This window comes from Cynoglossus semilaevis, chromosome 12 (assembly GCF_000523025.1).
Source record: "Cynoglossus semilaevis isolate Cse_v1.0 chromosome 12, Cse_v1.0, whole genome shotgun sequence".
NCBI classification, from domain to species: Eukaryota; Metazoa; Chordata; class Actinopteri; order Pleuronectiformes; family Cynoglossidae; genus Cynoglossus; species Cynoglossus semilaevis.
Window position 1 is genome coordinate 7,568,247 of NC_024318.1, and position 12,708 is coordinate 7,580,954.

Below are 12,708 nucleotides of genomic sequence, written 5' to 3' on the forward strand. Positions count from 1 at the left end.
GCTAAAGGTGAAGCAGACTCTGTCGGCTGCATCTGCTCGTACAGTACGTGCACGCTCATCCTGCAGCCGTCACTGTTGGGTGAGTCAGCAACAAAAATGCCAAAATATAAAAAATACAACACACACAAAAAAAACAGAGCTTGTTTGATGAAATGCACTGGGAGTGGAGAAGTGTTGTGTGTAAAGTCTGAACAGAGCAGTCTGTAGACTGCTGAAAAAGCACTTTGTGTGCATGTGTGGTTGCTAGCAGTTAGTACATTCACAGCAAGGCAAAGTTTGACCCCAGTGCTCCCAGGCTGATCATCCCAGTTGCCTCATAAAATACAATTTAAATGAAAACAGGATTGTAGGATTTACTGCCCCAACTAAGACCGTGCTCATCCAAAAACTCTAATTTGACAGAACTTCAACTAGAGGCTCAGTCGTAGCTCAGTGTTGGATGGTCAAAGTTAAAGATGTTGTTTCCAAGTATTGATGTCCCATTATAAGGTGTTAGTTATCACATCCACATATTTCAATTCCTGAAGCATCAGTTGTGAATGTTTATTTTTTTGAGCGACAGCACATGTGGACTCACGTATTACCTGCATTGCTTGGATAAAAAAAAATGTTGCCGTCAGTCTGGCAGCAACTCTACAGCAGTAGAAAACGCCAGCATTGGCGTTTTCTGACAATCATCTCATGCACTGAAATCCTATGCAGTGGAGAAACTGCTTTAACGTCACTCCTGACTAAACTGCTGGACTGAGCGAGAAGTGGAAAAACCGTCGTCACCAAATCACCAACACCTGCTTCTCCAGACCGAGGTCATGTGGCCATGTCTTCATCTCAGGTTGATCTGCAGATGTCCAGACTGAAGTCCTCACACACCTGATGAGACCAGCAGCACCACAAAGGCTCAAGGACACCAGAGGTGTTGAATACTGTTTTGTGCAGTCCACAAAAGGCAGGTCATTTGTCACAAATGTACGTCTGAGGTGTACCTTTTGTTTTTAGGCATTCAGCGTTGTAGGCGTTCTTCTTTGGATCTTAAATGTCTGTATTTTAAAGCCAGTTAGCTCACGAGGTGTTAGGCCTTTCTTCAGCAAATGCCTCTCATTAGGCAAATTGGCAAATCCCCGGCTTGGTGTGTGTGATATTTCTACACAACTAAATGTTTTTTTCTGAAAGGGCTGAGGAAAGAAGAATTGGAGTTAGAATGAGTCCATGCACCCAGTCCTTTTTGAGTGGGATGGACTAATGGTCTAATGAATGATATGCAATATATTTCTCTCAAGTCTCACATTTTAACTTAATCTTTGTGTGCAGAAAGCAGTCCAGAATAGTTCTACAATCCAGGAAGGTCAAAAGTACCAGAACCCACACCGGTTCTTGGAAACTGTCTTCATCCCTGTGTCTCTGTGTTAAAACTGTTATATTCCCATACAGGTTCATCGTGCATACGTGGAGGCCCTGCTTCTGCCCCTCCAGCCAAGAGTTGTGCCTGCACCTGCCTCTCCACTGCCCTCTGCTGGCTCGTCCCTTTTACGCAGTTTAGTGCTGAGCTGGATAATCCACTGATCCCAGTCTTCTGGTAAGAGCAGCATGAGGAAGCCCAGGCAGATGATGAAGACAGCAATGAGACGTACAGTGTTGAAATGTATATCACATGTGTAGAAGTCCACCACTGTTGGAAGAAGTTTGGACAGATATCAGGATGGGTGTATATTAAAAGATATAAGTACTGTAAACATGAAGATAATGATGGCATTGGGTCCGATGTTGAGTTCTGCTCATTCCCACTTATTTTTGTTTTTAATGTTTATCTGCATGATCTCATGTATGATGTCACTACTATCTTAGCATTGTAAAGATAAAAACTTAATATGAATATCCAGTAGACAAAAACTTACTGGCGTTGACGGGAACACTGAGGACGATGCCAAGAGATATTAATGTAGGATAGGTGATAGCAATGCCAAAGTTCACCAGGATGTTGAAAGCTGTGAGAACAAGTACAAGTACAACAGTTATCTGTCATTGATTTATTACAGTTATGTAACTGTGCTGGTATTACATATATATATATATATATACTGTATATATGCAGTGTACAACATGTGTCATACCAAAAAGCAGGCCTGCAACCCCACAGAGGTACGCCCAGGGTATGTTTTCAGGGGATCCAAAATACTCCACATGTGTAAAATATAGAATGATGGGCACAATGCTGAGAAAAACAAAGTTGGCACTTCCAACAATGCTCAGAAATAGCGCTGCCTCTCCAAATTTGGCACTCCCCAGGACCATCTTGAAGAGCACCTGCAGATTAAGGATGAGGAATTAATGCAAAAAAAAAAAAAACCCAAAACAAACTGCCATCCCAAAGATCAGAGTAGGCACTGCAGAAGGTAAACCTGCCAAGTCCCTGCCATGTCCCTGGCAATGGGCCGTAGCTGCCTGTTTGTCACATTAGGCAACACGGACAAAGAAGCAGAGCATTCAGCCCTTGGATGGAATTTATTTGCGTAACAAAAGAGTTGACATGACTGTGTGAGTGTTAATACAGAGAACAGGAACATTTTTATTAGGGGTTATAAGGCTCTATGATCTCCCACTTGTAGTAGTACTATCAAATGTATATGTGACACTGTCTTGGTGTCCAAATCATCTTGAAGTGAAATGATACCAGTTTCTGTTATGTATAGAAAATAAATAAACAAAGGAGGTTTACTGTATAGGTTTGTCTTTAACTGTACTTTTTAAAATACCTTGTAGAGCGCAGACATTGAAGCAGAGGCCACGACCAGAGTGATGCCAATGACCGAATGGCTGTGGAACCCGTCAGCGTAGGTCATCATCACGATGCCTGCTATGGCCAAGATAGCGGCTACTATCTGTGGATAGAGGAGGGAGGGGCGGTCAGTGACGGATGGACAACACGCTGCTGACAATGTGGTGATAACGACACACCAGATACTAGAGCTGTGTAGGACCAGTGTGCTCACATGGTCTCTGCCTTTTCATTCTCTGCAATAATCCTGAGCTTCAACGACAAAGGTTGGTAAAATGCATGACTGGCTGCTTCTACAGTGTTGTTCTAGTCATTGAACATTGATTTTTGTAGCACTGCCATAACATTTATTTAACAAATACATTAATGGACCCAATAATTGAAAAAACATCTGTATGATTGTTGCAGCACCATAGATAGAAGACACCCAGGAATCTGTTCCACTCTCTTTTCTCTCCCTCATCACCTACAGAGTAAAAGCCTGAGCTTTAGCCCAACGCATCATATTAAAGACTAAGGATAAGACATGACGCCGTCCAGCTGAGTGGATGAACTCTGCATTAAGGAGGTGTCAGGAAGATAAACGAGCCGTGTGTTTATGCTTGGACAAAGCCCAGAGGCAACTTGGGCAAAATGGTTCTTTCTGCACTGCGGGCCGCCTGTCACTCACAGCAATGCCTTTCATTTACTGTAAAGCCGTTGCCTTACCATGACAGCAACCCTGCAGGGGTCACTGATTGGGTTTATCAGTGTGTGAGGAGCAGTTTGGGACTGGATCAGTGCACCTGGACATCCATCAGACTCTGTGACTCACAGGTTTATTTCAGGCACATGTGAACATGTGGACTGGGCCATGTGTTCGTCCACACACGTGGACAGAGAGTGTCTTTGTGAAATATAATGAAGTTTCAAAATGCACTCTGTGTTCACCAGAGGCACCGTAATTACGTTATTATTTGAAAATAAGTATTATTTAATGAAGCCTCTTTTCTACTTCTTTTACTTTCACTACCGCACGTCCAGGATTCCCTGCATTGCTGCAGATATCCAGACACTGCAATCTCCACTACCACGCCAGCTATAGAGAAGACGAGAGACTCAGGGGGAGAGAGGCAGGGAGGGAGGGAGAGAGGGAGGGAGGCCAGATCATCACACAGTTTTTCTCTCTCTGGGACTTTCATTGTAGAAAATGCAGTGATGATGTGGGGAATACCAAAGGGAGAGGAGAAATTACTGTGAAAGTGTAAAGAAAAAAAAGGCATTGGTGGTGGTGTGGGACGCACTGTGGTGGAAGAGAAGACACACACACACACACACACAGAGAGAGACTCCTCTCTCTCTCTCTCTCTCTCTCTCCCGCCCCGGAACATCCTTTAAGTTCAGTGACATGTGACTGACACAGTGATCATTGTGTGGACAATGATCACTGTGGCGCCTGCTCTTAACTCGACTGTAATGTGTGTGTAGCACAGCCAACCGCCACTCATTGTTAACATCAATTTGGTTGTCACACACAAGGACACTGAAAGAAATATAGTACAGTGACATGGGATGGGTGACTGGGGGAAGGACGAAAAAAAAGAAAGAAGGCAGGAAGGAAGGAAAGGAAGAGCGAGAGATAATAAAGGGTGATAGGGAAGAAGGAGGAAGAGAAGGAAGGGCGAAGGATGCAACAAAAGAATCTTTAGATAAAGGAAGAAAGGAAGGATGAAAGAACGAAGTGTAAATGAATGAATTAGCAACTGAGACTCGCTTGTAGTTCATGCGGTAGTAAAAGCGTTTTCCTGGAGTCTGAGATGTTTTATGAACTTTATTCTTTTTGCAGCCTGTCGGTGTCAGAGATACAAACTTGCCGAGCTGAACTCACCCTGACTCCCATGAAGCGATCTCTGAGTACAATCCACGAGAGCAGGAAGACAAAGGCCTTGTTGCAACAGAAGAGCGCTGACACGTCTGTGGTGTTGATCTTCCTGAGGGCCTGCAGGTACAGGTAATTGGTGAGGATCCACAGCAGGCCAAAGGGGGCAACCTTGGTGAAAAAAACCCTGGGGCTCAGACCGTCATCCCCGAAAAACTTACAGCACTCCCTGTGCAGAAACATAGCACAGCAGAGTGTTAACATAGAATGTGAACTGCGGGTCAGCTACTTTAAGGTGAGGTGATGAGACCAATGTGATGACTGTGTGAGATCCACAAACCATTAATCAAGGCTGACGTTGTAAAGGTATTAACCTCACAACTGTGTGGTGGAATAACCTTGCACCCTTTGGCACATCATCCTGAAGGAGGAGGAAAACTCTATTCTCCTCCTCATCCTCAGTACCAACAACTCCGCCTGACACAAATATTTAAAGAGTGAATTTTGAAACACTGGCATTTGCTGTGAGTTTATAGTCTGCCGTCAATGACTGCGTCTGAGGCTTTGGAAGCGATGAAACAGCAATAACTGGGAAAGGCAGGTGGCTGGCAGCTGAGGAGCAGCAGCGTCGTTGTGAATCAGCTCCTGGGACTTGACTCAGCAGAAAAAAAACATTTCTCACAGTCGTTTAGTGACCGTCACATTAAAGACCCTCCACATTTCATTACAAGCACTTGATTCCCTCACTGCCCTCACCGATAACAATCATGTGATTTGGTCCTGTTCTGCCTCCGATCTCAAGAGAACTGTCACTGACGCAGGTGTAAAGAGAGCAGAATTGAAAGATGATGATGATGAGATCTGTTAATGTTGGAGCCAGAAACAAGTTTACAGTTTGTGTGCCATAATTTAATTTGTTTGAAAACTATGATTTATATGCTGCAAATAATTTGCCTTTTTCTATGTGACGTTGACAGGTAGAACAATCGATCCACCAGATGGCAGAAGATGCAATAAAAATTTTAAAAAGAGAGAGACTTAGAGCAGTCGAGGAAGATTTTCAATTCCTGTGAGTATATCAGATCTGTGTTCAACTAAAAAGGCTCAGGATTCACGCTGTAAAATAAAACTAAATTATTATATTTATATAAACATATTTTTGTGAAAATTTATGTTTGGTGCTGCATCTTGGGATTTATTTTAAAAAAATCGGGAAACATTGCGGTAGAGCAGTGTTCCTCCCCTAGAGGGCGCCAAAGCATTTCAGGAGAGTCAAGAAGTAGTAACAACGGATTTATTTGATTATTAAGTATAACAATAATTATTTATGTTTTGATTTTAATGGACTGGTGTTAGATGTTGGTTATTTTCACTGTTACCGTGAAAGAATTAATTTTTTTTCATTATTGAAACTGAAAAACTTTATGCACATATGTGTGCCCACAATGTTAGTACATACTTTGAAAACTCCTGCACTAAAGCTACTGATGTGTGATAAAGCAGAGAAGGAACATTTTATTTATCAAAGCATCAAGGAACCAAATCTAATCAGACCCTCTCAGATATGTTGTAAAAATAGACTCACTCAGCCAACAATCTGCCAGCTACATCTCAACTCAGCCCAGAAGTAAAGACCACGAGCAGGTGCACATAAAAAAGAGGATCAGCCGCCTCTTACGGTTAAAATCCTCTCTGCTCATATTCATGAGATCAGCAGCCAGCTGTTTACAGTGTCGGGGGATTTTCTTCTCCCTTTGGCCAAAAACGTTTAATAGGAAGAGACAGAGCGGGGATTACAGATGTCAGCACGTGGTTCGGTCTACATGGCGGCTTTGTCTGAGACTCACCAACAGGAGCAATTTGTTTAAATGCAGGGGAAACAAAATGTGTGACGTTCAAAGCACAGCACAGCAGTAGGAGTTCCAGATAATTGCATAAACCCTCCAAAGGAGGCAGCGTTTCATCTGAGATGTATGGCTGCTGCTCCTTCACCGCCCTTCTTTTTAGTCATGTGTTGGATGAGTGGGAGTAACACTCCACGGTTTGGTCTTAAGACCATGTTGGTTGCAAATCCATGTCTGATGAGTCTGTTGCGCTTTTCTTAAAATTTAATTTAATTTTCTCCCATGCGTGTTAAAAATGTTAAACGTACATTGTGACCAACCCAGATCTTACATTTTTATTGTATTTTAGATACTTTTTCTGAAGATTGGGTTTGAACATTTCCCATTGTCTTCTCGTCAATTTCAAATCTTTCCCATGAGTATGTTTATTCAGGCTGTGTGTAAAACAGTCAGATCTGCTGAGGAAAAACACAAAATGGACTTTTGACGTTGGGGTTTTTACCAGGCTGCTGCTGTTCGGAGCAGTATTTTGTCTTGTCGTTATGTGAAATTGTGGATAGAGTAACGTAGTCTTTAACTGCAGCTGACTTGTTATTTACTGCTGATTTTTTTTCCCCTAATTGTGTCTCATCATCGCAGTGTCTGAGATATGAACCATAACAAATGCAGAAAAACAGCTGCATTCACTGCATCGCAGTAGAAAGCATTCCATTTTCTTCTGAACCCCAAGGGTCTTTGTTCTTTGTGAAACACTAAAATACTAACTCCCCCCACACCCCGCATCCCCCCTCCACCCACACGCTCCTGCTGCTGTGACTTCTCCCACCTGATTCTCTGTCGGGGCGTCTGCCTCTCTGGATTCTTGCACAGGTGACCCACATAGTACAGAGGGAAGAAAAGGCAGTTCCAGGTGGTGGCGAACCAAGTGAGGGTGAAGGGGGCGTCAAACTTTTTAAAGGTCAGCTTGGCCAGCTGGGTGGAGCCGGCCCAGGAGGAGCACACACATATGACCATGGCGACTCCCCACAAGGCCTTCTGCACCTGCACGGTTGTCACTCTGATGCAGCAGTGGAGCCACCGTCTGTTGGAGCTGGTCTCGGCCCCGGTCTGACCTGCGGCCGTCTGTAAGTCTGTCGTTCCCACCACATTCTCCCTGGGACGGTCTTCTCCTGTAGACACACACGTACACAGTTTGTTTGTTCAAATTTAGACACATTCAATAATAATTCATGCATATTTTAACTAGGATGAAGAGGAAACCCCTCCTCCTCCTCCTCCTGACCTTCCAGTGTCACTGGGTGTGAAACTGCATTAATTCATCGGTTAATTCATCTTCTGCTGCCATCACTGATGATGGTCGCACAGGGAGCTGTGACAAATCCCAGCTGTCAATGGGAAAAAGGCAGGGTAGACCTTGGACAGGTCAGCAGTCCATCAAACACAAACAACCATTAACATTGAGTTTCTCATTACTCCATACTGACTATTCAGCAGTAATGGTGCTGTAAAAATCACTGAAGATTTTACCAAACCTTGTCTGTGTCTAAATGAACATTTTTTACCATGGTTCTCCTTCTGTGTTATGTCAATGCATGAGCTAAAAGTTTCCACCTGAGATGATGTTTCAACCACAGGTGACCTGTGTGTCAGAGACGTTTTCCTCCCTCGTCCTGATAAATATACCTCCGTTCACACTCTAATTGAACTTGAAAGTAATCAATCAGACATCTGAGTTATAAATACAGTGATTGGACGTGACAGGCGGCAGCCCAACAGAGGACACGAGAGGACAGAACTGACACTTAATCCAAGACCTCTTCTCGACCTCAGTGATTGTTACAACGCCGTCTCCTCCTACGCCGAAACTTCAACACGTTGAAAATGTGTGAAGTCCTGTCTGCAAAACTGACAAATTCCTCTGGGCTTAAAATTAGTTTTTCTTTCCGACGTCACTTCGCTGCGTCAGGTGACTGGTTCAACAGTAGGACAGTGGGAACGTCTGTTCATAACCTGACAGTTGCCTGTGGAAGCACCAGCACCACATCGGTTTGGTAGTTTTACATGAAATACTGCGACACTATAGCATCACAATAAAAGATGAGAGGAGACAACAGGAGACAACCAGGTTGTTGGTCTGAATCCTGACAGCTGTATAATATGAACCATGCACATCCCTCTCTGTCTCTCTGTCTTTCAGCAAGTTCACATTGGGAGCTCCTCAGTAGTGTTTCCAGAGGTAATGATTTTCCACAGGGAGCTGTTTGGAGATTCATCTGCACTGTGGGCTGCACAAACAACCTCAGCCAGACAAGGAAAAATGACTACATTTAGATGGAGTATGCAGTGTGCTGTGAAATTATGTGGTGGTATTAATGCCACCTGTGTCATCAAAAAGGATAGCTCGGGTCCAATCTGAGTGCCGTGCTTCATTTTTGATTAAGAAAAAATTAAAAGCTCAGCGCCAAATAAATTCATCTCTTTCAATGAGGTCGCTCATTGTTCCTGGAAGAGCTTGATTTGACCTCGCCAGGTGGTCTCATCATTTCACAGATTAACTTCCCTGATGACTATCGCCTCTGATGCTAATGTGGCGGCTTCCCCGCACTGCCTGACTGAGTACACAAGAGATTCTTCTCTTTCTTTTGTTTCTACACCCCAGAAAAAAAAACACTATGCCATGATGTCATGCCTCTATTTCCCCAGAAACAGCCCTGAGGCAGATTTGGTAAAGAAGAAGAGATGATTCAGGATGACCGTTTAAAATGCACTGAAACAATGAGTCGGTGCAAAGACAAACAGGCAGAGAGACACGTGGACGCCGGTCGACGTCTTTAGCACAAGGGTGAGATTTAAGTTTCTGTACTCTGAGCTCCGAGCCTCTTTGTTTCATTCTGAAGGTCATACATTTGTTTGTGCTGCCCAGCTTTTTGTCCTTCCTGGGCCTCCGTCCCACACCCCACGGTCCTGGCCACAGCTCTGTGCTGCAGTACACTTTAATCTTCCAAATGCAGTAATGGGCTGAGCCAATGCATTTACAGACCGTGACACATGTGAGGTAACTCAGTGAGGCAACATGACTACAGGAGCGACAGTATAACTGTCACCCATCTTTCACCCTTCACCGAAACACACGGACGAGATTAAATCCATTCGCTGCTTTTTGAAATTTCTACCAGCAATTTATCCAACTTAACCAGACGGTGACTAATGACACCTTTTCAACCAGCAGTGATGGAGCGCTGATGCCGAACTCACGGGTGAGTGAGTGCTGGTTCAGTGGAGTGGCTGAGAGAGAGATAAAAAGACTTCACTAACGGCACGTGGAGCTGGATTACCTCAGCGCTGACGCCCAGGAAGTGGCTCCTTCTGTGAGTGCCATATGAGCAGCTGAGAGCTCTTAATCTCATCAGGTCGTTATCAAACGTCAACTGTCAAGGTCAAAGCGGTCACTCGGTGAGGAGTGCACGCTAAAGTAAACGCCCACAGAGCAATTTTGGCTCATGCCATATGAGTTAGGTTGTCTTTCCTGGAGAAGTGGTTAGTTGAAATGTACAGATTATTAACCTTTGGTCAACAACAGTGATAATCAACTCGTGGCCAGTGGGCTGAATCCGGGCCACTGAACCGTCCAATCCAGCCCATGACTGGATTTCAAAATTGTGAGAATAAAAGAGAAAATGTTGTTGCAGTCCCCAGTAATAAAACAACTTAAATAACTACCAGTAATCCCCCATCATTCATGACTCTATTTACATTCTGAAGAATGGGATTTTTATCTCGTTTCCTGTCCAGGTGTCTGTCCAGAAAAGATTCTGGCCCTACGACAAATGTAGTTGGGGACCCCAGGTGTACACAAAGTCATATAGCAGACAAACTAAGTAACAGTTCGGGAATTCATTTTTTTCCCCCAAGAATCTATTCAAAAGCGTTGTGGGTTTCAATCTGAGCCTATGCAGAGCGAGAGAGTGAGAACAGACTGATTATATTCAAACTACAGAGTTTTTTATTTCACGTCACTTCACGCAAAAGTAAAATTCAACCTCCTCAGTGTTAACCCAAAAAACAACGTGCCATCAGCTTTTAACAAACTCCTAGAAGCAAACCCAAGAATGAGAACAAACAGCTGATCTTTGACGAACATGTCATTTGAACACATGCAGCACAGCAGGGTGCAATCTTAAAGCAGCCCTGAACAGCAGCCTGTAGAAAACTTAGGCAACATGCTCTGATGTCAGGGTATTTGAAATTCTCTGCAGACGCTGTAGTAACACTGTTGAGCTTCGTGACACACAATGACTTTGAGTATCTTTTCATCATGAAGCAAACGTGACATGCATACAGATGTAGTTCAGATGTAAACAGAGTATGAACATCTGTCGTTTGGTTCTGACCTTCTAGGGACAACAGATATAAAGTAGCCTTTTGGCTAAATCTGTTATATTTACATCGACATCTTCAATCAAATGCACTTTGCTTTTTAAATTAAAACAATTAATTTGCATTTCAATGCATCTCACTGACCCAGTACTGTGCTCTGTAAGGGTCACAGCACCTTAGTCGGTGTTCATATTCATCAGAGTATCAACGCGGCCACTTTCCCAGCCTTCCCTCCATCTCACCACACGCTTCCCTGCAGCTTTGTTCCCACTCCGGCGCCTGTTCCTCCCCTTTGCTAATTCTGCACTGCAGATCTCTCCTGCTGATAGCTGCAAATCCCAAATGTGCCAGCAGAGGCCTGTCTGCCCACCTCCTGCTTGTTCTCACGCTTCACAGAATCTGGCCATGACTGGGTCTCACTGTTTTTATATGAATGAGCCGCTGGCAATGTACCTTAAAAGTTCCAGGAACAAAGAACAGTCACAGGTAGCGGTGACAATCGCCCGGCGTGCCGTTGTGTCATGAAGGCCCTGCAGCTAACCAGGAATGTCTCACTTAGATGTAGACTAAATGGAGGAGAGAGTGAGGTTAAAAACAAAGTTTGACTGTTTGCTGAGATCTCTGTGGGAGACAGCGTACACTGTGGCGCTCTGCTTCACTGATTCGACAGGGTAAACAAATCAATCACTCATACACACTTCAGGACACTTCCTCTTGTCTCGCTGTCTCCCAAAAAATGTCTCTTCGCTCTTGAATATCAATGGACTTGTGCAACTTCGTTTTTCTCATCTTTGCTCATGATAAGTCATTATATTACAGTTCCCTCATGAGACCAAACGCATTGATTAAATAAAAACCCCACACACTCATTTACACTCACTGCATCTTAATGTGGTGTTTGTACAACGTTTTACCTCAGATCCTGTTCTGACAGTTTTGTAACTGATAAAGAAAAGTAAATGCATGAATAGATATTTTATAGTCAATGCTGTAAATGAAAATTACAGTTGTGCAAAAAATAAGAATAAATTGAAAGACAATCACCTCAAGGGTAAAATGTAATAATAATTGACATCTGTCCTCGGGCCACATGTGGGAGGCTCATGGACCAGGAGTGGTCCCTGGGCCGGTAGTTTGCTGTACTAGAAACTGGAGCTTTCTGTATAAATGTGGTTGGTAACATTTTCCATGAAAACTAAGGATATTTTTTTCTCATTTTGAATGTCACACAGCATCCATCAGAGCCGTGCTTCATTTAAACTAAAATCCTCCGTCTCCTGCTGTCTAACGTGCTTTGTCGTTTCTGACAAGTCTTCAGCAGAACTTAGTTTTTTAAAATAAATGATCAAAAGGATAATTTCCATAATTTGTCATGAACCGTTAAGTACCGATGTCACACACCCTGTGTGTCATGAAGGACACTCGACAGTCCCTGTCTTTTAAATCCCGTCTCTGACAGCTCAGTTTGGACAAGCTGTCAGTCAAAGGCCTTTCGCCCAGACACCAGAGCAGCTCGCTCTCCCTGGCCTGTCTCCCCAGATAACAGGTGGAGAAGACACCTCATTGCATCAACAAGCTGAGAGGTGGGGCCATGTGGACAGAGGGGACAAATCCACAGGACAAAACAAGGGCAGGACAGCTGTTACTGATCTCCATCCTTTCTAATTCCTGCCTGGTTTCTCCTTCACCTTTGGAGGACGAACTTGTTGTTTGTCCGTGTCCCGACCTTTGCGGCCGCAGCAGCAGACACTCCTGAATCAGATCAACACCGTTGTGGCTAACTGATGTCGTTCTGGTTAGAGACATGTCAGAACCCCAGCGTGTGAGCAAACAGCAACAGTTCAAATGTGTGCGTG

General features: G+C 43.9%; 1 protein-coding gene and 1 long non-coding RNA gene across 4 annotated transcripts in view; one reads left to right on the plus strand and one right to left on the minus strand.

Moving 5' to 3' along the window:
• Positions 1 to 6: 6 nt before the first annotated feature.
• slc35f3b (solute carrier family 35 member F3b) overlaps positions 7 to 12,708 on the minus strand; it is a 34,710-nt gene continuing 22,008 nt past the window's right edge. For both annotated transcript variants that reach the window (XM_025060915.1, XM_017037008.2), the window contains exons 2-7: positions 7,302 to 7,644; positions 4,641 to 4,860; positions 2,751 to 2,876; positions 2,109 to 2,301; positions 1,893 to 1,982; positions 7 to 1,666 (exon numbers count right to left, since the gene is read on the minus strand). In XM_025060915.1, coding sequence (XP_024916683.1) covers positions 1,431 to 1,666; positions 1,893 to 1,982; positions 2,109 to 2,301; positions 2,751 to 2,876; positions 4,641 to 4,860; positions 7,302 to 7,644 — 1,208 coding nt within the window. In that variant the 3' untranslated portion in view covers positions 7 to 1,430. The remainder of the gene's footprint in view (positions 1,667 to 1,892; positions 1,983 to 2,108; positions 2,302 to 2,750; positions 2,877 to 4,640; positions 4,861 to 7,301; positions 7,645 to 12,708) is intronic.
• Positions 4,853 to 11,857, plus strand: LOC112487846 (uncharacterized). 2 transcript variants are annotated; one of them, XR_003051330.1, is made up of 4 exons: positions 4,853 to 5,700; positions 7,346 to 7,599; positions 7,722 to 9,317; positions 9,705 to 11,857. It is a non-coding gene; the product is annotated as an uncharacterized LOC112487846 (long non-coding RNA). The 2 variants fall into 2 exon arrangements; XR_003051329.1 differs by having other exon boundaries at positions 7,722 to 9,091; positions 9,179 to 11,857.